Here is a 24,562-nt window from a genome sequence, read left to right as displayed (position 1 = left end):
CCAGAGGCAAAAGCAAATTCACATCATGTGAAAGAAAAATGAACTCATGACTGTCTTGTCTCATGGGGAATGAGAAGGACTGGAAGGTCCCACGTTAGTCCCTTGTAAATAGGTAATCCTAGCACAGAAATCACCCAATCCAATTTCCAACAACTTTCATTAGTAGCAGGAAAAACCCCACCATTGCTGCTTGGCTTGCCAGCTCAGCTGCTTCATCTTTAACTAGTTTCTATCCTTCCCTCTGCCTTCCCAAGGAATGCTTAGGATAGAGGTTAGGGTTGCATATAACAGAGCACTACCTGCTTACTACTACTCCAAGAGCCATGTGAAACACTTGCTCAGTAGCCATCCATCCCTCAGTAAGAAAGCATGAATTTTATTTCTTCTTTCAGTCCATGCCATTTGTCAAACTGTCCTTTTACTTTCCTTCTACTTTCCAGATTGAGATCAAACAAGCTTTTCATTAGCCTTAACTCTGCTAAGATCATCAGCAGGAGCTCCACATGAGAAGCTTTTATTTGTTTTTTCTTGGTTAATGCATTCTGGAATGGAAAAGAATGAAAAAAGAAAGCCCACTTTATCTTATCATAAAATATATAGTGCCCCTGATTCTGAGAGAGATACTGTAAGTGTGGCACTTTGGAAACCTTCAGATACTTACAGTTTCAACAGCTTTCAATCCAGTCTTTATGTTGTTGACTTCCTTCTCCAGCTCTACCAGGCTGCACAGGAGACACACAGAGCAGACAAAACAAAAAGAGCAGTGTTACACAGGGGCACAGGAACTGTGCAGCAGCACGGACCACTGGCCCATCACGTCTGGTATCCGGCCTCTGGCACCAGCCATGCCAGATGACTCTAAACGAGGGGAAAGGATCTGTTGATGCTCTGTGCTACTTTTTGTATGAGATGTAAGATGAGGCAGTCTGCTTGCCTGTGGTCAAACTGGAGACTGGGATTTTCCTGGGAAGGAAAGGGGGTGTTGCCCTCAGAATATCTGCCCTGCAACCTGCGCCTGACCCTTCAACCAGGAGCGTACACCACACGGCCAGCTTGCAGTGATCAGCTGACACACAAGGCAAGGAGTACAGCTTCAGCACACACATCACTGGAGTCTCAGATTATTTCTACATATGATTCTTACACCACAGGACTACTAAATCCCATTAGCAGTACATTTACATGAGATTTTTTTTTCTCCCTCACAGTCCAAACATTGTTTTTTCCATCTGCACTTCTACCATATGGGAGTCTGGGCCAGCTTACACTGTAACTGAGCATAGAAATGTACTGTTAATATTCATACATGCTTCCCTAGACACAAATGTTACACTGAATTTCTGCTCATCATATATAAACATGAGTTGGTTTTTTTTCCTAGGACTTGTGAGCAAAATAAGTCTTTAATTTCTAGATAACTAGTGAATACCTACTTGTGAGTCAGCAGTCATCCCCTCCAAACATTTGGGGAGTAATATCTTACATCTCAAAACCAGCACTAAGTCTTTAATAAATGCCTTTTAAGTGTGAAAATACGTTAATTTTTCACTTGTTTTTCATTAGTTGGACTAGTTCCTTACACTGGGTAAATATTATGCATAATATTTTTTGAGCAGTTCTTTGGAAAGAGATAAAAAAAAAGTTAGTATTTTGGGGGATGGCTTCTGTATTGATTTTTCACCAACACTTCCAGAAATGGACTTTTTTGCAGAAAGTATGATGCTTTCTATATTTCTCTGCCAGACTGATTTGTGCAAAAGTTTGAACAATCTTCCTGAAAAAGATTTACTGTAGTCTCCGTGCCTAATTGACCCTATCTTAGAAACAAACCTGCAATTACCCAGAAAAAATAGCACACTTAGATGAACAACCATAGTATACGGTGAGTGAATTACAAACAACAGCCAGCCTAGTTAGAATTTCTGATTCAGAAACAAAGTAAATATAGGCATATCTGAGTAAAGCTATCAATTCACTTATGTACAACAAAGGCATTACTACTGTAAGGCTGGACATGGGTATAGAAGAGAGAAATGAAAAAAAAAAATGCTAACTAAGTTAACAAAAATTGCTGTGAACTCCAGCTTGGAGAAGTAATAGCACTGGACTTACTTGACTTTTGCTGCTTCTGGAAGATGCTGCAACTCAGATTGGATATCTAGGATATCTGGATAATTCTTTTCAAATATCATAATTAAGTAGTGCAAGAGTGTAATGTTCCTAAAGAAAACAAAAACAGAAGGTAGAAATGAGAAGGAAGATGGTCACAAGAAGGAAAGGATGATGCAAGAATTGTGAGAAATCAGTGAAAATATTTGGGTAGCAATTGTGCTTGTTTGAATAAAATAAACAATATATCAGCAGTTAGCAGCTGTGCTACTGAAAGAAAAGCACAAAGGATTGAAATGGATTAGTCCTTTATGAACCATCCTTCCTAAAACCTCAAGCAATATACTGTATCCTAATTTATTCAGGAAACACCAGCATGCTTCCATCCGTGTAGATGGTGTAATAGAAAAGAAAATTGCATAACACAGTGTAATATCTTTTACCAGATACTTCAGAGAATAAACAACTAATAGTACTACAGGAACATTAACTTTTAAGGGAGAAGCAAGCTGTCCACAGAGGCAACGTGGGAAAAAAGCCCTGAGAGTTGACTAAGAAGAGAAAACAGTTCCTGAAGACTGAAAAAGCTGCTAAGAAAACTACTGCAGTAATGAAACAGCCGAGCTTATGTGTAATGGTCAGGCTCACTAACACAAAACTAATGGCAGCCCAAGTAGGAGCAGATAGAATTGAAATGTATGAGGGATGCAGGAGAAGCTTTAAGGAAAATTGTAAAGCAAACAAGGAATTCTGCATCTCTGTAAAGAAAACAGACAGCCATAACAGCTGCTTTAGGTGGGTGTTCTGTGCTTAACTGACAGGGAAGACAGCACATGGCCACTGCTTCACAAAGACTGGAGACTGGGAGCTGGGGAGAGAACAGAATCTGCACAGGACATTTAATATATGGAAAAATGAAGCCAAGCTACACTAAGGCGAAAAAGAGTTCAACATTAGCTGTACATGTGTTAGCCTTGGAATACTGAAAACGACATTTTGGTAGCCAGAACAGTACTCTGTTAGTTCAAACTCTATTAGGTAGGGATGAATTTCTTAAGATACTTTACTGCCATCATTCATTCTGTCACAGTCTGAAGTAATATAAGCACAACTATGCTCTCAGCAGGTCTTAAAATTCAAGGAAGGCGCAAGTTAGTAAGACCCTGCATAAGAGATCTCCAAGGAAAACCTTAGTGCTGCTGGAGTCCAAAAGTCATATTCTCTGCCCAGTCTCAGCTGGATTAATTTCCAGAACCAGTATGGGGATATGGGGCAAAACATAGAGAGATTATAAAGACCTGCAGTCCATGCCAATGAACAGTAAGCTCCACATTCCCAAACCAGCTGTTTTCCTTATCTGCCCTAGATACAACCAGGATCAGGCTCTCTGAGTTATGCCTTGGGGTTTCATTACCGGTGTGTGTGGAGAAAAAGTTTGTGAAAGTTCCTGCATTAGAAACATGCCGTGTTTCACAGGAGATGTAAAATGGTGCTCAGATTTTTTTTTTGTGTGTGTTTTCTTTCTTTTCACAACCATAGCCATAAAACTTTGGTAGAAAGCAAATTCCATAGAAATCCTCCTGCTTCCAAAACTTATTTCAGTTTTTGTGAAATACATTTTGTCATCTATGCATAAGGGTGCAAAAACTCAATCCAACAACAGACGTGCATTATCCAGAGAAACAACAAAATTTGCTTGCTGTGTTAATAGCAGGTCTTAATTGCTGAAGAATCTTTAAGAGTGAAAATAATAAGACATACTAGAAAGACTACTACTAATAAGACATTATTTTCAATTGTCTACAGAGCAAAAACCAAACAAAACCCCTTTTTCACTGCTATGCTGAGAGATGCAGCAGCACAGTAACTGACATATCTATGGCCTTTTACCCTACCTGTCTATGCTGGATTTGGTGTCCGCGATTTTGTTCAGGCTGGAGACTTTGAAGCCATAAGCGCTTCCCCTTTGGCCCTTGTTCATGTAATTCCCAAAGGCAAGAACTACCTCCAAGAGTTGCCTCAAACGCCTGCTTCGGATGAGTTCTTTGGATGCCAGAAGAATGGCTTGATGAGAGAGAAAAAGAACAAGTTATTGCACAGTGGCTGTTTTTAACGTGCTTAGGCCCGTAATTTGAAATACCCTGAATACCATTTGCACAACAAATGTAGCAACACTGTCTGTGTACTGTCCTTCCTGCACCCACAAACCCCCAGAATGAGGACAACTGGAAGGAAAATGCACAACATTGAACTCATAGGAAGCTCCTCTGAACATAGGATCAAGGGTGCTCTCCTGTTACCTCACACTCTAAAAGTACAGCCAGTGAGATTAGAGGGAAGGCTTGAGGGAAGGCCCTTCTGAAAATGCAGAGTAGAATATACTCACTTCTTCTCTGCAATAACCATGGATGTGGTACAGAAGCCATATACCTTCCCTGCTTCTAGGTTAACATCCCCAGAGTATCAGTGTCCTGAAGTATCTGTTCTAAGTGCCCTTGGAAGAGGGAAGGTGCAAGGACTTGAGGTGCGAAGGGAAGGCTGACCTGCACAGAAAGGCCATGAAAGCTTTTGGCAGCTCAGCACAGCCTGACAGCAGGCTGTCTTATTTGTCAGGTCATATTTACAGTGCAACAATCATGAAACTGACTTTATTAAGTCAATGGGTGAAAGAAGAGTGTCAGACAGAACTAATTTCTTAGGATGTGACATGCCTTGGGCTCATTGGCTCTACAAACATAGCATGCAAATAACAGCATCTCCTTTGAAGACAAGCCTCTCTTGACCTTCCCTGGCCCTCTGCCCAACTCTCAGCAAGAGCTTTATTAACCATACCTTCCACTTTTGGTTTTGCTTCTGCCAACCTCTCTGGAAATTTCTTCTTAAAGAATAATGCTTGCAGCCGCTGCTGATAGTGGTCAATCCTGCATAAAGGGCAGAGGAAAGTCAACACTGAGCTGGAACTCTTGAAGCCCAGGGCCAGCATGCTCCCCACATAATTTAATGGTTGGATGTTCAGTCCCATGAAGCCAAGGCATGGGATTATGGATGTAGTTCAATCATACAACACTACATAATCAAGCTTGTTATAAAAATTGTGGACCTCAAGTCATGTTTTGCTCTCAGATGAAAAGAAGCTGGAAGAATTCCTACTACATTCAAAATATAAGAGTCATGGGAGATGCCAGCTACACCTCAATTAGCAGAACAAAATGTTAATCCCCATCAGAGGTGTAGCAAAGCTGGAACAAGAAAGAGGGCCAGAGGATGAGGAGATGAGACAGACTAACAGAAAAAGGGATCAGAAAAAGGTCCTTATGCACAGAGTGTGCTTCTTGTCAATAAATTTTGTGTCATGAACAGAAATATTTGCAACATTCACGGGCTTCTGGTAAACATAGGGTATAATGCTGGCCCACAATCTTGCACATTCCCCCCCGCCCCAAGTACCAGATGATCCATTTTCAGTAACAATTACAGCTGCTTCCAAGAAGTCCTGCATGCACTCTCTCAGAATAGATCAAACAGACCTGCTCATTTCAAAGAGGAAACGATCCGCCCGGGCCATGCGCTCGATTTCGTGTTTGTGCTCCTCCAACAGGTCAGTATCGCTCTTTTCAGGAACGAACTTCAGTAGCTAGAGTGAGAGATACAAACCAAACACTGAGATGTGAGATCCAAGGAAAATGAGAGAGGGACAGAGGGGCACAAACAAACCCTGGCAGAGAGAGAGCCCTCAGATTTCTCTGCTACTACTGGGAAGCATTACATTGACTCAGCCGTGTGACCATAACTTCAAAAAAGTGCAGCTGTGTCTACAAAACTGACCTCCTTTAAACCTTTGCTTGCTGTTCTGTCTTTATCCTTCACTGACCCCATTAAGATTAATTTTTAATTCTATGGGGAATTTCCCATTTCAAAATCCTAAAGGCCAAACTGCTACTGCTACTTACCCAAGGGGAAGTACAGAAAGAACTTGATTCCCACAGCACTACTTGGAGTTTAGATCAGTGCAAACAAGAGCAGGATGTGTCCCAAACACAGTGAAGTACCCATCGTGCCTATCGTAGAGTACACACAAAGGCCCATCTATCTCTCTTGGGTATGTCCTACACTGCTGAAACAATAAACAATAACCAAGCAACTGGATATGCGTCTGACACTGGCTGCTATTCATATGCTGACCTTAAAAGCTCATACTTTGACAGATTTTTGACATATCTGGTGGTAGTTGTGCTTTAGTATGGTTATAAATACTGCTCTGCACACAGCCTCATTTCATACCCACAAAAAAGGCTCACAAGGCATATCAAGCACTCTACCTTTTACCACTTGTTAATACTTTATTGCACTCCACAAATATGTGACATTCAAAGGTGTGGAGCATCAGAAGCTTGCAGTGACTTCTGGAGCAGCTGTGGTCATTTCAGATAACATGACAAGTAGGCTATAAATTTCCAAAATGGAAAAGCTTTTTGTGCATGATTAAACACTGTGACTGCACAGAAAGAAGGAATCACATTAGACAGTTCATAGTTATAGTGTTTTGCACATGCCTAAGGAGCTTTATCATGTGTCTCTTTGGTCAAAGCATCACCTGTCACCTTCTATAAATGGAAACTGGGCAATGGTGGTGTAATTGTGGGGTTTTTTTTTTCCTCACAAGCTATACAGTCAACCAGGTGCTGGGTCAAAGTCCCTGGCTCCCCTTCTAATGTTCCTGTGAGATCCCTTCTAGTCCTGGCTCTAACCATTGACCTACACGTCCTGGTTCCCATCACTTCCTGATAGAAAAGGCAGGTAAAGAAGGAAGATGAAGAAAAAGAAAAGAGAAAAGGAAAACAACAGCAACAACAGCAACAACAACAACAACAACAACAACAACAAATCAGCAGGAAGAAGTAGAGATGAGGAACATTATGGAAGAAACTTCATACCACCTGTAACCATACAGATTTTGCACTAGAACAGAAACAGTTGCATAACAGAGGTATACCTGACAACACTGGGGAAATTACTTTTCTCATGCTCTCATGTGCAGCTCCACTGACATGACAGGGCCAAGTTCTGATCTGGAGAAAAACCAGCAGTGCCAGTACATACATCCACTTGAGAAAAGGCAGAGAAGGACCTAAAAGTAAGTTATATCGGACTTTAATCTTTCTCACCTGCTCGAGCATATCTTTCGCTAGGTCTTCTTGTTCATCCATCTTCAAGATTGCTTGTCTGATTTCTTCATTAGACAGCTTTAACCTTTCAAAAGTATCAACACTGTACCATTAGTGCAAAGTTTAAGTGATTCTGACAATTCAAAAAGTAGGAAGTCTGAAACACTGCACTAAACAGGCATGAAACAACCACAGTAGCTCTGCTGTGAAATTGCTATTCTAGAATATTCAGTAAGAAGAACAAATCAGTTCGAAATACAAGGGTTTTATGGATAATATATTTTTATTCTCTTCAGCTAATCAAACGCACATCAAAAATTAGATGGTGATTAATAACAGTCAAGTCCTCATGTATCAAAAGTGCTTCCAAGTTCCCCCATATCGGATACCTCCTTCATTAAGTTCTTTTGCTACAGGAAAACCCTTCATGTCCACGTGACTTCTGACTCCAAGCTCATGTGACTCACCCTGACTTGTGAATATTAAAGCATCTCCCAGAGTAGAAATAATGGGGCTGAAAACTCCCTTACTGAGCAAGGGTTTTCTTGCAAGAGAACTGCTTGTGCTAGGTAAGTCCACTCTGTCAGCAATGACAGATGACAAAGGAACAGACAGCATCTACATATCCATGTTTCATATCCAATGTGAAACAAGCTCTGAACACAAGAGCTTTTTAATGTTATCTGAGGTACTAAGACTACCACCTTACCACCTCCTCCTGTCAATCTGTGCACAATGAGTAGGAGTCATCAGCTACAACTGAACACAGAAATCAATAAAGAAAAGTCTCAAGGTCTCCACTCAAAATCCAGGGCAAATTAGGAGGAGTTAAGATTTGTGATTATCAAGATGTTGCTTGATGGATACCTGAAATGAACTTGGTGGTTCTCAGAGCAGATGTCAACAAAGAAATGTACCAACCCCAACTCACAATACTCAGTCTTTCCAGAAGAGTAGGGAATATTAAAGTGAACCATAAATGAAAAGCTATCCACAAGAAAATCTCAGTTTTGGGACTGAAACAGTAGAGTGTAAAAACAAATATTTGAAGAGTGAAGTGTACAGTCTTCATGGACTTTACTCTCAATATAATTAACAGTAGAAAGAGAAAACGGAAACATAAATAAGAGACAGGCTGATGCATGAGGCAAAATGTTTTAGTCTTCAGTGCTTGGAAGTTCCATGTTGAAATTTCACATTGCCATTGGCATCTGGATAGAATATTCTTGGAACTTGGTAAAAGCAAAAGAAAAAGCTTTATTTTTTACAGACAGGAAATATTACTAAATCTAAGAAACTTTAAATATTTTAATATTGCCCAATATAACCAACAGCTAGAAACTAAAATATGAATCAACAGACATTTGAAACCTTTTAAGTATTACATCTCTGAACTAATTGCTCTTATTGTGTTCCAAGTTGGTCATCATGTCACCTTTCCACAAGGAGGGAAAACTGATACCAGCTAAGCAAGGTAAAGTACTGAATTTCCAGAAAAGCTTCATAATTGGGCCATGCTCAGATGAGATATAAGGATTAATAGTTTTACAGTTATAAAGGTAGAAACTTTTTATTCAGGTCATTAGTTTGACTCTGGATCAAAAAACCAAACTTCAGTACATGAGGTTCTGCATAAAGCTCTACAGTCTCAATCAGAAAAAAATCAGAAAATCAGAAAATGGAAGGGTTACTTCTGGCTTAACTAGTGAATTGTAAAGTCTGTGGCTACATGACCCTAAACTGATCAAACACTGCGGCCAGAGAAGGGCTGAAACTGGTGGCTGTGGGCCTGGTCCCTAGGAGACACAAACACACACGTCCAAACAACTTGGTGCCTGAAGTTTTTAAATAGCTACATTTTGTTGATTATTTAGAGAGCACCTTTGTGTTTTCCAGAATCTGCAGTCTGCAGATTAGACTTAACTTGTAACACAGGCACACAGTCTTTGAGAGGGAATGAAATGAAGCAACCCATTAACACAGGTTGGAGGGGGGTTGTTGCTACTTTCACAGAATTTAAAAAGAATGAGGGTGCGTTTCATGTCCTTTCCATGCAAATAACTCAAGCAATTACTCACTGACCACCCATTACACAGTGGAAGTACTTCTGTGTGTGTTTGGGGATGCAGTAAACGGGACCAAATAAACAAGTTTGAGGTACATCAACACAATGGTGTTGCATATACTACCACTGATCTTGCTGTTCTGTCCAGAAGCTCAAGGATTCCAAGCTCCTCTGCTGCAATTTATCAGCACTAAATAAACTTGAAAACATCTTCTGCTCAAAAATAATTGAGAGCTCCAAGGACAGAGAGTTATACAAACACTTTGATTTCTTGGACGATTCTGTGCCCCGCCAGCCACCAGCAGGAAAACATCTGGTTTGAATGGTTTAGCCCAGAGTAAAGAAAAGCAGAAAACTTGCCAGTCCCCTGCCGAGAAGCAGTTTAACTTGGTCATTTACAGGACTAAACCGGGTCATAGTGCCTGCAGGTGTGCATCCTAGATTACTACCAACCTCATTACTAGTACAGAAGGATATACAGCAGAATAATCTTACTCTTCCAAAATGGGCTTGTTCTTCTTCTGGGACAGGACGCCTTTCAAAAGCAACAATGACACAAAACACAGATCTTCCCACTTAAAAACTGTCTGAATAACTGGCCAAAGAATTGTTAATCAAGTGATTCTTCTTGTATTTTCAAAACTCATGCCCAGCCATGCAGCAGATCTTAAAGATGGCCAGCAGTAATGTAAAACAGATGTGCTGCTTTTAAACAGAAACAGGTGAACTGATTAAAGAAGAACCTAAAGCAGATGCGTAAAATCTTTCCATTTAAAACTGAAAAGAGGCATCCCCCAGAGCCTAAAACTCATATGAGAGAGACAGCAAAATTAAAGTGGAATTATAGCCCAAAAATTTACACTATGGAAACTACATTTTGGTATCTATTGGAAAGCTTCAATGACTTTCTTACAAGCTTTGCAGATCCAGGCACTCTTCCTCCAACTTCTGGAGGTAACTCAATTTGGAACAGCATACAATTCAAGTTGTATTCCCTCTGCCTTAGACATCTTGAAATCATGTATCCTGGGATCACGACACAGGAAGTAAATGCGACCAGAAGAAAATACAGTGCCCCTTTCCTCAGCTGCAGCACATTCATTCATAGCACAGATACTGCCTGTTTTTGTTCAACAGGAGCCTTACATTGGTCAGATGAGGAAGGAAAAGGATCTTTATTGAGAATACTCCCTCATTCTTCCCTCACCCGTACATCTGGTGGCAGTGTATGGAAGTCAAACTGCTTGAGTCATCTTCAAGCAATGTTAAAGCTCAACAAGTACCAAATAACTTCTGATATGGTACTTTAGCCTGCCTCCCTCTATCCCCTCTGGCGTCATAAATAATCTCTATTGACTCTGCAGAGTAATTCATCACTAATCTCCCCAGGACACCTCAACTGATTTAACACCAGCTTCACTTGCAGACATCAAGTGGTTTATTGTTTCGTCCTCTTGGAGAACGCCAGCAGCCTGACTCGGAACATGCCTGGGAGACATGTTGCAGTTTTACATCAACTTCCCTTACAGACATCCAGTGCCCGCTCATTTTTTCTTCTTAAATATACCCATTGATTTAACTCACAGTAACCTCCCCCCTCCATTTCTCCCTCCCATGAATCAAAGCAAAATGCTTGTCACTCATTAACCATCTCCCCCTCCAAGGAAAAAGTGAGTTACTTCATAGATTTGTTCCTTGAATCTTTCTTAGCTTTTGAGAAGGAAGCATACTTTCTCCCTAACAGAGGAATGGAGTTTTGTTGCAGCTATGTTAAGCTCCAATACCACAGGGATCACAGACCCACTGTTCCTTTTACCTTGAAGAAGAGGACTGATTATCATGCATCAAGGACATTTTATATCTCCTACTGAACTATGGTGCTCCCAACAAATGCCAACAGAAGTAACTGTGACAGTGACAGGCACTGATGATTGATACTTAGCTGCATCCTAAGGCCAGTTTGTACAGCTCACCCAAATCTTAGCTTGTATTGACTGCAGAATTCTCCATCTCCACATGTCATTTCACACAGGCTACTAGTTACTTCATTCCTGAACTTTGTGACTGAGACACAAGCCTTCTCTAACTCCTGAGCTCTCCTAAGGTTCTGTACAACTCCCAAGCTGCAGGTTTTCCCAGATCTACATTTTGGGAATACTGATTGTCACTACCCCATAAAGACCTCTCAGAAGCAGCATTCAGGAGTCAGGCTGGTCTAACTGCACATTCAGCCAGAAGACAAAGATGCAGCCACTCTTTCCACATCCTCTTATGTCAGTTGCCCACTCATCTCATCAGTGAAACAGCAATGCTTTAACCTTTGTGGGACAACAGCTGGGACATTTTACCAGGTTACATCTTACACCATTATATCAACATTTTTGGAAAAAAAAAATCCACCAGTGCCTTTTTAGATCGTCACTGTGAAAGTATTCTGGCAAGTACAGAAAGAAACAGGCTTTTCTTTTCTTGTTCTCCTTCAGCAAAAGCTCATGAGTAACAAAGGAACTTTGCATTCAAATAATCTCAATTACCTTCCAAGAAGAATCTGGTGATGACTATCTTTCTGAGCCAAGAGGTGTAAAGCACGACCAAATATGGGAATCCCCAAATTACCATGAGCTATTGATTCATCAGTGGTTCATCTTTTATCAAAACTCTACCTTCAGGTTCCTAGCTGTGATCAGGATGGCACTGACTAACACGTTCAGTTTGCCTTGGAGTATCATATTGAGCATAACAGGTAAAGCCATTTATTGTGGACCTTTATTTAAATCAAAAAAATCTCTCCAGGAACCCAGCAGGCACTGGTTATTGCCCAATGTTTTTCAATACAGCACACTGAGGAACAGGAATGCTGAGTCCAATCAGCTGTTTCTGTATCAAGATATGATCTGTACCCCAGAATATCATACTGCTTCAAATTTACCTTAAAACAAGGGTGAACACTGAATTGTTACATGGCAGAAAGGCACACAGGGACTGGGGCAGTGCACGGAGACTGACATTGGCTGAATAGCTTGTCCCTTTAATGTGTCAACTGAAAGAGTTTAAAAGCACTGAGGAGGTACAGTGATGGGAGAAAAATACTTTATGTCTTTCATATTCTCATTGGAAATTCTGCTCAAGCATTTTTATTTCTCCCTTACTGATGTTTGAATTGACAAAGCCACAAACATTTGGTTAACCTGCCTGCTAGTACCTGTCTAGTGTCACATTCACATTTAAAACTATCATTGTGTAGTCAGATTCTGCCTTCTGCTACTACTGGTTTTATGACATTTTGCTAGCATTCCTACTGTTTCCAGCCTCTTGAGAAGGTTACTGCTGACTCATTGAGCCACAGGAATAACAAACATATCACATTATTCAGAAGAACACTGACATAATTATTTTGCTGGAATTCATGCAAAATACTGTCCGTAAGTACACATGCAGCCTTCTTTCAAGCAAGATGTCTCAAAGAACTGAATCTCTCCAAAGCATTTCACCGAGCAAGACAGTAAACAATACACATCTTGGGCATGTTCTGCAAGAATTCTTTTTTAAAGAAATGGCACTACAAGAAGAAAGCAGCAAAAATATTATCCATTACTTAAGTAATGCAGGCAGGGAGAAGCCATAGTGGTGAGAGAGGTCAGAAAAATTTCTGGCTGCCAGGTGAAAGCAGGGAAACATGGGGATCTGGGATGACTCTTCCAGACCACACAAGTCTAACAAGAAAGCTCCAGCCTGGTGGAAACTGAAGACACCAGGAAATTCATGAGAGATAGCAGATTTCCAGTGTGACTGTATGTTTGAAACACCATTAAGAAAACTAAATTTGAAGCTGGTGGGTGCCTGAACTCACCACAAGCACGTGGTTCCATGTCCTGGTTGAACTATGGCCTACTGGAAGTCCTGTGAGATAAACTCATCTTATGCTTTTTTAAGCCTTTGAAGATGGCATATGGAACAGTGTTTTGGTTTAGATCCATTAGACTCTATTAAAGAAGGACAATTTAATCCTTTCTCTGAGGGAAAACTGAAAGATGCCACTATCCAGTAGTTGGAAGAGATATCTTTTTATGGAAATAGAGATGAGATCGGGGAGGAACGTTTATGAATTTGTTAGATGTGAGCAAAAATCAACTAGCAATTCAATTTTCATCTCTTTTCAGCCTACCATGCAGCAGTCTCTCTGCAAAAGAAAGAAAGAGACATCTATTTCTCATTCTTGCTAGGTTTTGGCTTGTTGGACCATATGAAATATGAGCTCTGCCTGACCCCATCTAACACAGTGTTAGTAAAACAAAAACATTTGAGTAGGGGAGGGAAAGAAAACCCAACCCATGCAGCTATTTTACTTTAAAGGACACCACGGTTTAGTGTAAACAAAGGGGGAATAAACTACAGGGATATATGCACAGTAAGAGTCAATTGGAAACAGCTGTTGGCAGATACTGTGACAACCTGAAATCTGGGGCTGAAGCTCTGGGTTGCACAAACTCCTTTTGTTTGTCACCAGTTTTAAATCCCCTGTCATTGCATGTGTGTGCACACCCCCATGCACGTGTGTGAGGTGTGCTGCAGGAGCAGCAAGTGCATGGCAACAAGCAGGGATGATTTGGCTGGGAGTGCCTCTCCTTTAGGGTCTGGCCTCAAGGACAAAGATGTGGGGTAATGAAAAAACGTGCAAAGGGGTTATAAAACCCTTTCAACCATTGTCTCCAGCCATTCCTCCCAATTCCTGTCTTTAATATTAGAACTATATATTGACAAACTGTAAAAAGAGAGGCAAGAATATAAAGGTGCTATTTTAGTTCCCAAGGATTTTTGCTTTTCTGGTTGCATTTAAAAGGGAAGTTTGGGGAGGAATACCAATCTTGGGCCAACCTGTACTCTGATACTCTAGGTGTAACACTATCTGCTACAAATATTAAATTATCTAAGCCAGTGGGATACCTCTGGCAGGTAGTGTTTCCAATACCACAGCAGCAAAGTTAACAGAGCACAGGGCAAACTTGCAGGCTCCAAAGGGACACTTCAGTCTTCAAATCTCTATCCCCCATGTTAGACCTGCTAATAAGAGCAGGATATTTCCTAGTGAAGAAGCTGACAGTCACAAAACACAGCTTTTCACCTCTGGTTTGAGTCTAGACTAGCAGTTCAAGGTGCACTAACTTCATGGCACACCTGGAGTGAACACATGCCACGTATCTTGAAGTGCAAGGTTCATGCTTCAATGACCTTGCTGCTGGAGGCAGCAAAAAGAAAGACAAAACACAGAAACTATCCCTTTTCTCTTTCTGTATAAAGAGGATTCTTCTCAGGTAAGATTGCACAGACTTGCACAGCAGAGGAGGTGAATGCTGAAAAACATGCATCGCTGCTGTCCACATTGCTTTTGTTTTGGAGACAGAAAATTTACAAATAAATATCTAGCACCATACCAAGTCATGGACCACCTTCCTGGATACTCCTCACCCAGCCAACTGAACACATGATGTTACCGCTTCTAGGAAATGTTCCACCTGCTTACAGAGTTAATCTGAACCCCAGACACAATTCAGCAGGTCTGTCAAATAGCATGAAAATGCTGTTGCCCTTATGCCTCCCCATCCCCTCTGCCTCAGCCCCAGCCAGCTGCCAACACCAGCAGACATGTGCTGGCAACTGCTGCAGAGAGAGAAATGTAAGCCTTTCCTCACTGAAGGTCTGGATGGTGGGGGTCCTGCTGACATGCAGGCTAATGCCACATAACTAGCATAATGAGAGCCTCCACGGGTTTCACTAAGCAAGGGAAAGAACTTGCTCCAGTCCTGGTGGTCTGGCTTCAACCTTGCTTTAACTGTTAGTTTGCTAGAGCAGACAAGCATCACATCCACATGAACCTGTATTTTCTACTGCCCAATGAAACAGCTTTGCTGCTCAGTACTGCCACAGCTTTACCAGGTTTTGTTTCCAGCCTTGCTGTTCCTCCTGTGGTAGAAAAGGCAACTTTCTCAGTTTGATCAGTGGTTGCACAAATCCGATAGTGACAGACCTCAAACCCTCATGTTGGTAGAAAGACATGAAAAAATATAGAGGGCACTGATGTCACTAGATTTGAATGCATTAGTCATTGTAGGAATACACAAAGGAAACTCTTGGCTTCAAAAACCTAATTTACAAATAGAAGACTTAATTCTTCACAGAATATTCTGATTTGGAAGTGACCCACAAGGATCATTGAGTCCAACTCTTTAGTAAGTGGCCCATACAGGGATTTAAACCATGACCTTAATGCTATTAGCACCATGCTCTAACCAGCTGAACTCATCTCAGGGTCTTGAATATGAATGCCTGTGTTTACCACTCTTCACACCACATGTCAAAAATTAACATTACACTCAGCTCTGCTGTATTCCAGGGAGATGGTCAGAGCAATATTTAGAAAGAAACACACAGAATGGAGACAAATGACAGACATAGAACATGGGGACATATTACTTAGAAGTGCAAACACTGCCAAAGAGCTGCTTTCATCTACCAAGGAGTAGTGATCACTTTCTGATGATGAGTCTTCAGATAGAAGCTGATGTCCACCTGTTTTACACACAAAATGTGTGTGTGGATATTTTTATTAAGTGAGAAACACATATGAGAAACATTCTTTTATGACACCATAAGAGAGGTTTAGCTGAGGCTCTGCAGGTATTTAACAGCAAGTCTAGCTGGGAAAAGAAACACATCCATTTGCCTAATTTCATCCCCTCTTGCCTCTGCATTGATCATGGCACACTCTGTGAGCTAAGGCTTAGCACACTTACTTGGAAAGGAGAATGACACAGTTCTGGGCCCTCCGGCCATCAATCACAGACAGCTCTTTCACCTTTCGTGTGGAGAGGTAAAGGTCTTCTGTTGAGCCCATCTCTTTCTGTATGTATTTCAAAAGGGATGGAAAACAATCAGTATTATGTTTCTGACTCAAGACTGACAGACTTATCTCAGTGTAATGGACAAACCCATCCCAACCTAGAAAAATCCACTCACACGACAAGAAAAAGAGACAAAGGCAGAAAGCATGGGAATAGATCCTATGTTACTAGAAATATAGAAATCATTAATTAACACCTATAAGCTCATCTTTGATCCCAAATACTGGACCTGATTCTGACCTACTGGACTCACTCTACCAACAATGACATTATGTTAATGTAGAAAATGGGTACGATAGGAGAATAAGGCATATTATGACGAAGCCCACTGGTGTCACAGCAAATCCTTCAGCAGGATTTGCCTCCTCCAGGGGTTCCACAGCATTCTTGAAAGGCTGCAGCACAACCAATAAAACCCCTTCTGTTATGTCTTATGGCTGCCACTGGACCTGACCAATCCATATTATATGAGAGATGCAAACAGTAGGGCACAATGGCATTTATCTTACTAAATGTATCTTACTAAATGGTAAAAATCTCCATTTAAACTATCTTCTCTTTTAAAAACTAATTAATACATTTAATCATACCAAAATCCTTTTTCCAAAGCTGTCTGTATAACCTCACTGCCATACTCATCACCTGAAAAGAACTCGAAAATCTAATCCAGAAAATTTGTCATAGCACACAGAGAGAAAATATTTGCAATCTCAGCCTGATCATCCAGTATTTATTTTCCCAGCTAACTGCTGCAGGAACCATTAAAAAATGCCTTTTCGTGACATCCATATTGTCAGGCCCCCAGATTCTGAGATTTACCAGTATAATATAGCTTTGAATGCACCCATCAGATAAGCAACATGACTTCTTTTTTAGCATATAACAGCAAACATGGTGAGTCAGATCAAAAGGTCCACCTATCCCAGCATCCTGTCCTTGGGAATGGTCAATAGCAGATACTCAGGGAAACATGTCAGATCATGGCAAGCACATAGAATGGGTGCTTCCCAGAATTCACTCTCAGGACTCAAGGTTCTGCAACTCAAGGCTTTCTTACATCAGCATGACTAACTTCTAAAGAGATTTTGACACCCAAGCATTTGATAGTTCAGTGTAAATTCTAGGTTCATACTGCTAGTTGGCATTTCAGTTATTGTTACAGTCAGCTACCACAAATCTGTGTTGCTCCTGGATATACAAAGGAGTCATGCAGCCACTTCCAAAAGTGCTGCAGTGAGCCACCACCAACAGAAAATGGCATTTTAAAGCAGGTACAATGCAGCAGCTAAAGACACACACTCAGTTAATTCTTCAAGATGTGCCCAAAGCATCTAGCTTGGAAGAAAGAAAATTGCAATGTTAATCAATATATCAAACAGCATTTCCAAAAAAAGGCAAAATTGGCATTGGGTAAGTTTATTATTTCTGAGAGAATAACTAACAATATCAACAAGAGGAGTTCCCCCAGTATAATCTGGCATGCAGAAATTTCAAAATTTTCCTAAGTTTTCTCAGTTTGTGGGAAGACAGGGTATAATGGAGATGGACAGCTCCATATGAAAGGAAGAAAGCTACTTGGTGGTCTGTACTCTTCAGTTAAAAGCTTCACTGTTCCTCACTAGCTAATATTTGCAGACAAGGATGCCTGCATAGTGACAACCAGCACTCATCCCAAGGGAAAAAAAGTGTCAGCCTTTGGCTATGTATGTGAGGTGGAAGTTTAGCCAGCCTTCCTTAAAGCCATCCAGCAGGAATTGATATAATAGTCTCCATGCCATTTCCAATTCCCCGACCCACAGGGTTCAACAAAGATGAATAACTTGAACTATTCAGACATGGCCCACTCCTTGGTCATAAGGGCTAAACTCTAAAAATATATCCTCTGCAACTCATATTGAGGAGAGAGGTATTTATAGCTACTTGGAGCCATGTGTAAGCAAAAGCAGATGAAGCCTCAGATTTTACCAAAGCTAGATTCCAAGCTTAGCTGAAGGAAAACAGATTGCACATGGACTATCCGTATTTTCTCAGGCACAGCAGAAAGAGGAGCAAGGGGGAAGTGGCAGCTTTTGTGAGAGCCCAAGCCTGGAACGCAAGAACAGTTGAAGGTGGCATCAGTCAACCTGACAGACAAGATGACTGAAGTGTTAGGCCATCATCCTACACTGACTTCTCATCTGGGATAACACTATGTTATGTGCTTCAAAGAGTATGTCAGATTTGGTATTTTAGTTCCCAATTCAAAACTCAGCTAAAATTTCAGTGCTGAAATCACTATACATGTGGAATGTGTTCATCACATTGGTGCCTTGCTTCAAATACAATTTGGCTTTGGTTAGCTGAAGACTTGTACCATGGCAGCACCCCAGCTTCTGACAATTATCAGTACTTCAGAGAACTATGTCTGCCATATTGACTTGTTTTGATATACAGCCATGTTAGCCTCCCTCATGTGGCTTTCCAAATACAATTCCCTGAGCTTTTATAGTGAGAACTACTTTCTTCTGAAACCACCAGAGACACTTATGATCACATCTGAACAATCCTTTCCTGATAGTATCACTCTTACCAAAATCGTTGCTAAGAATTTTGCTTGACAGGTAGCCAGTTTAAAGACATATGCATAATCCAATATATCTATCTAAACACCATTTTAATATTTTGCTGAACTTTCTGAGGGTTTCAGCTGTCCTTTTTAACTCTTCTGCTCCTCAGATGGCACAAATCCTTCTGTCAAAGTCCTCAGTTCTATGTAAAGAAATATTTTCTTTATCAGAAAGTGTGTGGCTAGTAAGTGCATCTGAAGACTTCAGTAATGTCCAAAGGAGACAGAAAACACAGATGGGAACAGTGGGAGAGAAGGCTCCCTGAGAGCCCCCTTTGTTCTCCTCTCGAGAGGGTATTACTTTGGTTAAGGAAGAGTCCATACTGACATTCTTCTTTCTCCCTGGCCTTTGTTCCTCGGGATCATAGAAAAAAGGAACTACATATGCCAGCAGTGAGATATAAGCAAGTGAAAGAACAAGAACTACCTCCTACCACAGAGATAATACAGCCAGAAGAATTATTTGTACCACCTTCCCCATCAAGGAAGCAAGGACATATGAAAGAGTAGCATGAGCTGTGACCCCAGAATGGCATGGTCCAGAACTTCACCTTCACTCACACACACATGGCAAGATGATGAGGAAGCAGACAATGATACTCACCTGCTTACAGGAGGAGGGGTTAGTTAGCAGGTCCTATGCAGGCAGCAGTCGCAAATAATGAAGAAGAAACATGCCAAAATTAGCACAGAGAAAGATACCAAGTTTAACAAGGCAGCTGAATTTAGACACACAGTGTTTTCTATGAGCATATAATGCTTAGCAAGTAATACTGGCCCAGACGGTTCAAAGGTATTTCAGCATTTCTTTGCATATTTTAAATCAGCAGATGTCATGGAACTAGGAGTCCTAGGTCTTTCATGAAAATAATAAATTTGGTCTCCAAAGCATAAATCTTTTAGGTCTTTAAATATTAACTAGGATAATGCTTAAATACCTTTACAAATCCAGTCCAGAGCCTTACTGAAAGAACTGCCAAGGTTATAACTTGAGGGTCAGTTCTCCTCTCCTGATGCACAGGCACTGTTGTGGGTATTAACAAGTATAACAAACAACAACTTGTTTCAATGGCACATTATACCCTTTAACAACTTGTAGCCAAGTATTTTGAAAGCACTCAGTAACTGCCAAAGAGGTCTTACAGCACTTCTGGAAGACAGACTCCAACTATTTTCTGACATATTCAGTACTACAGGAAAACACCAGCTATACTGAATCAAAAGGTCAATATTACACAGTAAGATTAGAGCAAAGTCAAAAGACAAGTGTAAGAATACTAGGTCCAGCATTCTGTACACTGGACAGTTTTGCTTTCCTTCATAGCCACCAAAAAGAACTCACTGGGCTTGAGAGAGGAGAAGAGACCCTCTGTCATTCACAAAATCCAGAAAATAGAAAAATTGTTTAATGTAAATGAAACTGGAAAAAAATATGAAGATCGTGTTAATAACAGCAAAGAAAGAAATGTCTTTATCTCTACTCATTCAACATTTCAGATGCAAAAGAGCAGGGCTTTGCATTGACATTTTTCTTTATAGACATTTGGACGAAGTTTAAAAGTCACAAACCCAGAGTAAACACATACTTGGTCAGACCAGAATATTTCCCAAAGTAAAAGAGGAAAAAAGACTAAGTGTGAATTGAAAAAATTCTCATAAATTTTTAATTCAAAAGCAATTTTGGTTGCCTGGTCTTAAAAAAGAAAATTAATGAGGACTTGTTGATTGGAATCCAGTTCACACTAGAGCAAGTATGGATGAAAAAGAAAGTATCACGTAAAGTAATAAAAGCAAAATATTTAAGGAGGAAAAAAACACAAAACAGAATAATGTAAAAATATCAACAAAAGTTGTAAGGGCAGCAAGATGTCTAACTGCACAAAAATACAAGTAGCTTACATAAGTGTTACTCTAGTGTCTGGAGCCACTGTCATAAAGTGTGTTTAATGAGGACAGAAGAGTACTGCTCAGAGACCCACGGAGGCAGGGGTAAGGGTCAGGTTAGTTTATGGCTGAATAGCTCAGGCTGCTTTCCAGTGATTGGTAACATAGCCATAAATATTATGATTCTAACTGAGACCAGGACAGCTTTGGCTTTGGATTTTGGGGACAAAAGGAAGCAAGGCTTTGCAAGGTCATTTCTAGTGAGGAAGCTGCAATGTTTGCACCTGAAACATTGGAATGGAAGCTCTTGGGACAGGGTCTAAATCCAATCTCTTAACAGCACTGAAATTTCACATGCCTTTCTTCCCCTCTGTGAACAAGGATCTTGTTTCAAGGAATGTGATTTACAGAAAGAGGGTGGGACCCGCTGAAACAGCACCAGCTATTTGCAGAAGCAGAATGAGAAATGAAATCTCATCATGCAACAGTTAACACCACATCCTTCACAGCTCATCCATGTGGCTGTGAGCTAGTAAATAAGAAGAGTTATTCATTATGTTTATTGGATCAGATAGACAAATAAAAGAGAGAAGGGAGCAGATGGAAAATCCAAAGACAAGGGGTTGGATTGATAATTTTAAGGTACTAAGTCAGTTAATGAAGTAGTTATGATCACTGTAAGGAATAATCATAAAGGTTGTTTATGGCAGTTGGGTCTGGGTCTTTTCCTAAAACTTCAGAGTAATGATCCAGTTGTGCAGCATACAAAACATTGAAAATATTCCAAAAGCAAAGGAAAGCTGTGGGAGTTCAAGGAGTGAAAGTACAATCCATCTGCTGCTAAATCTCATTCGGTGGAGATACACAGATTGAAAGTGACTTGCTTTCCAAGAAAAAGAGGAGGCAAAAAAGACATTCTAATAAATGGCCACATTTAAAGTATGCTGTTTGTTCCGTAATTCAGACAATCTCTGTCACCTAGCCAGTTTAGGCAGCTGGCTGTTTAAGAAAAAATAGAGAAAATGAAAGACAGCTAATACGGTCACCTTGCTCAATACTCAGGGAACTACAGCCTTTTTTTTCTGGATGAATGGAAGAAACAGGAAGTTTCATGTGCAAATACAAATGCAAACCCCCAAAGCTTTTGGAAGTCAGTGGCCACTGATGTTAACTAGAGCATTAGCTGTTGGTAGGTGCTGTCTCTGAGGGCTGCCCATGAGTATGAAGTATGTCTGTATCGGAAGTTTAGACCCTGCCCCCTGTGTCTGTCCCAAATTCTTCTGGTCTTCAGATTTTTTTCAACAGTGACAGATTATCAAGTGATGTAGCCTGACAGGAGGTGGCCAAGGGATCAGACCACTGTTATGTATTCACTTCTCCTCCAGAAATTCAAGACAGAAAAGGTATGGGAGAGTTCACTCCTACCTGGTGCCTCTGATACGCAGAGAACATCTTTTCAAAATCTTCTAGATCCAGCACCTTGAATGCCTTTAAATCATCAATGTCATTCCAGATCGTGCCATGGATTCTCTCCTGAAAGGAAAGGACATATTTTAACAAGACAGCAAAAGTATTTAGCTAAGAACATCCAATCCTACTTGAATAGATCATTCTCTTCTAATCATTGGTCACATTACTATGTACTACTGCTGTCATTTTAGAGGACACACTTTGTTTCAAGAATCAAAGGAGAAAAACAGTGTTTGTTGGCTTTTTAAATTATTATTATTATTGATTTCGTTTGGTGTTTCTTGTTTTTAAACACACTATTTTGTATTTTTCATCTTAGCAAGCCTCTAATGAAAAGGCACATTCCAAGACCAGCAGGCCATATCTCGAGCATTATCCATGATCCCATAGTATATCTCCTTTCAAGAGTGGCCATCTGTCTAGCACAATTGTGGTCATGCTGAAAGGAGTGTTACCATCAGGAGGAAAAAGCTTAGGAAAAGCACTGAGGCATGACAAACCCCAGACACATCTTCCCTTTTGCAAATTTTTCCAGGTTCTTTTGTAAAGTCTAAAGGGTGTGTGGTTTTAATTATGTCTGCCTGTGAAAGTAGTTTAAATTATTATTTTATTTTACTTTTAAGCTTTTGAGTCTTTGAAGTCTAATTGTTTCCTATTACATGAACTCCCTTGTCTACATGAGGTCTTTGTCAAGACAGATATACACTAAACCCAGATCCCTGAAACACCATCATTCACAGTAACTGGAAATGTTCACAACCCCTGTGATGATACATTATCCTGAATGCCAGGAATCCTAGCTGTTTGGCAGATAATTAGCATGCAGGGAGACAGGCATAGACTTCTAGTCTTACTTGCTGTCCACCAAACCCAGAACAAACAGGCTCCTGTGGTACAGGAATTAAGTAATCAGCAGTCATCCTCAACTAAGTGAAGGTCTTGGGTCTCCTGCTCACATTCTCAGGACAGATAACCTTTCTGGCAGAGGACACAAAGATCAAACTACCTTCTCCTTCCTACTGACTCTTAAGGTGCATGGTGTGTGGGACAAGCTTTGGGTGCTCTTCACACCACTGACACCATTATTCTTCAGTTCATTTATTTTAGGAAGTATATATCTATTAATTGCAAAAAATAATGAAAATGCTGATTAAAATAAAAAAAAATTGACAAAAAGAATTGTAAGAAGTGACCTAAGCAACTCCCAGGAGATGAAGAGGCAGCAGAACACTGATGCAGGGAAAGCCAGGAACCCCAAGCAACAGCAATGAAACCCTCACACAGGTTCCAGCTCTGAAGTATCTGACTTGTACCTACACAGCAAAGTCTGTTAACACTTCATTATCAGAATTAATTAGGAACAGGCTCTACTTCCCATTCAGAGTCATCAAAAGGAATGAGGGAAATGTGCAAAGCCACAAGGCTCAGGGAGCAAGGAAAATGAGGGGGAAATAAAAGTGTGAAGTGTTCTGGAGGAAATTCCTGGCAGGGCAGACACTGTGGAAGAAAATCAACACTCTTTCTCCAGAGGCAGCCTGTGAGTGCCTGAGGGTAAGGAGGGGTGTCTGCAGTGCTATTCACAGTGAGAGCATACTCTGGATGGGAGCAGCACCCATCCCTGAACAGGCTCACCAATATTATCGTATCATCCCTTGCAATCAGTGTGGCAGGAAGAACATGTGACTGTAACATGGCAAACGAGTCTGGGAGGCTCATCTCAGCCAAAGCAATAGGAGACAAAATTAATTTTCTTTTTATCTTAGCCCTGAACTCCACTGCCAATCTTAGCCAGAAGCATCCAGACAGAGTGATCATTCTCATTCTATTTCCAGGCTGGCTTTGTAAACCATGAATTATAAATCCTGAGGGATATATTTGAACAGCAGAGCAGTTCTCTGAGTGCCTCACTTTTTCAGACTGTCCAATCAAACCCTGAAATGGTAGAATATTTCTTGACAGGAGTCCTTAGAGTCATCACTGGGATAGAGCCCTAAGGATGCCAAAAAGCTGCATGCTGTGTTTGGTAGAGGTTGGATGTGACTCAAGACAGCTACTCTTGAGTCCTGCCCATCTACCTGTCCAGCTGCACAAATCTCATGGGAGTGAGGTTTCCTCACTAATGGCAAGAACAGTGAAAATGTCCTGCAGAACAGTCTAGTCTGAATGAACTGCAAAGGTGCCAAAACAGGAAGTTCTGGGACTCAGAAAAGGACTGCAGAGAGTAGTTCTCCCCCTGCTTCCCCAGGAAAACAACCCAGTGAAAATGATTCCAACTTCAATTCAGATTTATTTTAAGAGCCAGGTTTAATCTGGTCCTGTACAGGATGGTTTGTATGCTACTTGTAGCAGAAAGACAAATTCCAAA

At 40.7% G+C, this 24,562-nt stretch overlaps 1 protein-coding gene across 3 annotated transcripts in view; it reads right to left on the bottom strand.

The window, feature by feature from the left end:
- Positions 1 to 24,562, bottom strand: part of DAAM2 (dishevelled associated activator of morphogenesis 2) — a 183,703-nt gene that overhangs the window by 17,439 nt on the left and 141,702 nt on the right. For 2 of the 3 annotated variants that reach the window (XM_066316031.1, XM_066316030.1), the window contains exons 15-23: positions 22,153 to 22,260; positions 19,448 to 19,480; positions 16,131 to 16,237; positions 7,275 to 7,359; positions 5,637 to 5,743; positions 4,942 to 5,030; positions 4,005 to 4,173; positions 2,113 to 2,220; positions 662 to 722 (exon numbers count right to left, since the gene is read on the bottom strand). In XM_066316031.1, the coding sequence (XP_066172128.1) occupies positions 662 to 722; positions 2,113 to 2,220; positions 4,005 to 4,173; positions 4,942 to 5,030; positions 5,637 to 5,743; positions 7,275 to 7,359; positions 16,131 to 16,237; positions 19,448 to 19,480; positions 22,153 to 22,260 (867 nt within the window). The remainder of the gene's footprint in view (positions 1 to 661; positions 723 to 2,112; positions 2,221 to 4,004; positions 4,174 to 4,941; positions 5,031 to 5,636; positions 5,744 to 7,274; positions 7,360 to 16,130; positions 16,238 to 19,447; positions 19,481 to 22,152; positions 22,261 to 24,562) is intronic. The other variant, XM_066316032.1, reaches the window with a different exon arrangement.

Source organism: Sylvia atricapilla, chromosome 3 (genome assembly GCF_009819655.1).
Source record: "Sylvia atricapilla isolate bSylAtr1 chromosome 3, bSylAtr1.pri, whole genome shotgun sequence".
NCBI classification, from domain to species: domain Eukaryota; kingdom Metazoa; phylum Chordata; class Aves; order Passeriformes; family Sylviidae; genus Sylvia; species Sylvia atricapilla.
The sequence above is the reverse complement of the archived record's forward strand: the minus strand, read 5'-3'. Positions and strand labels throughout refer to the sequence as shown.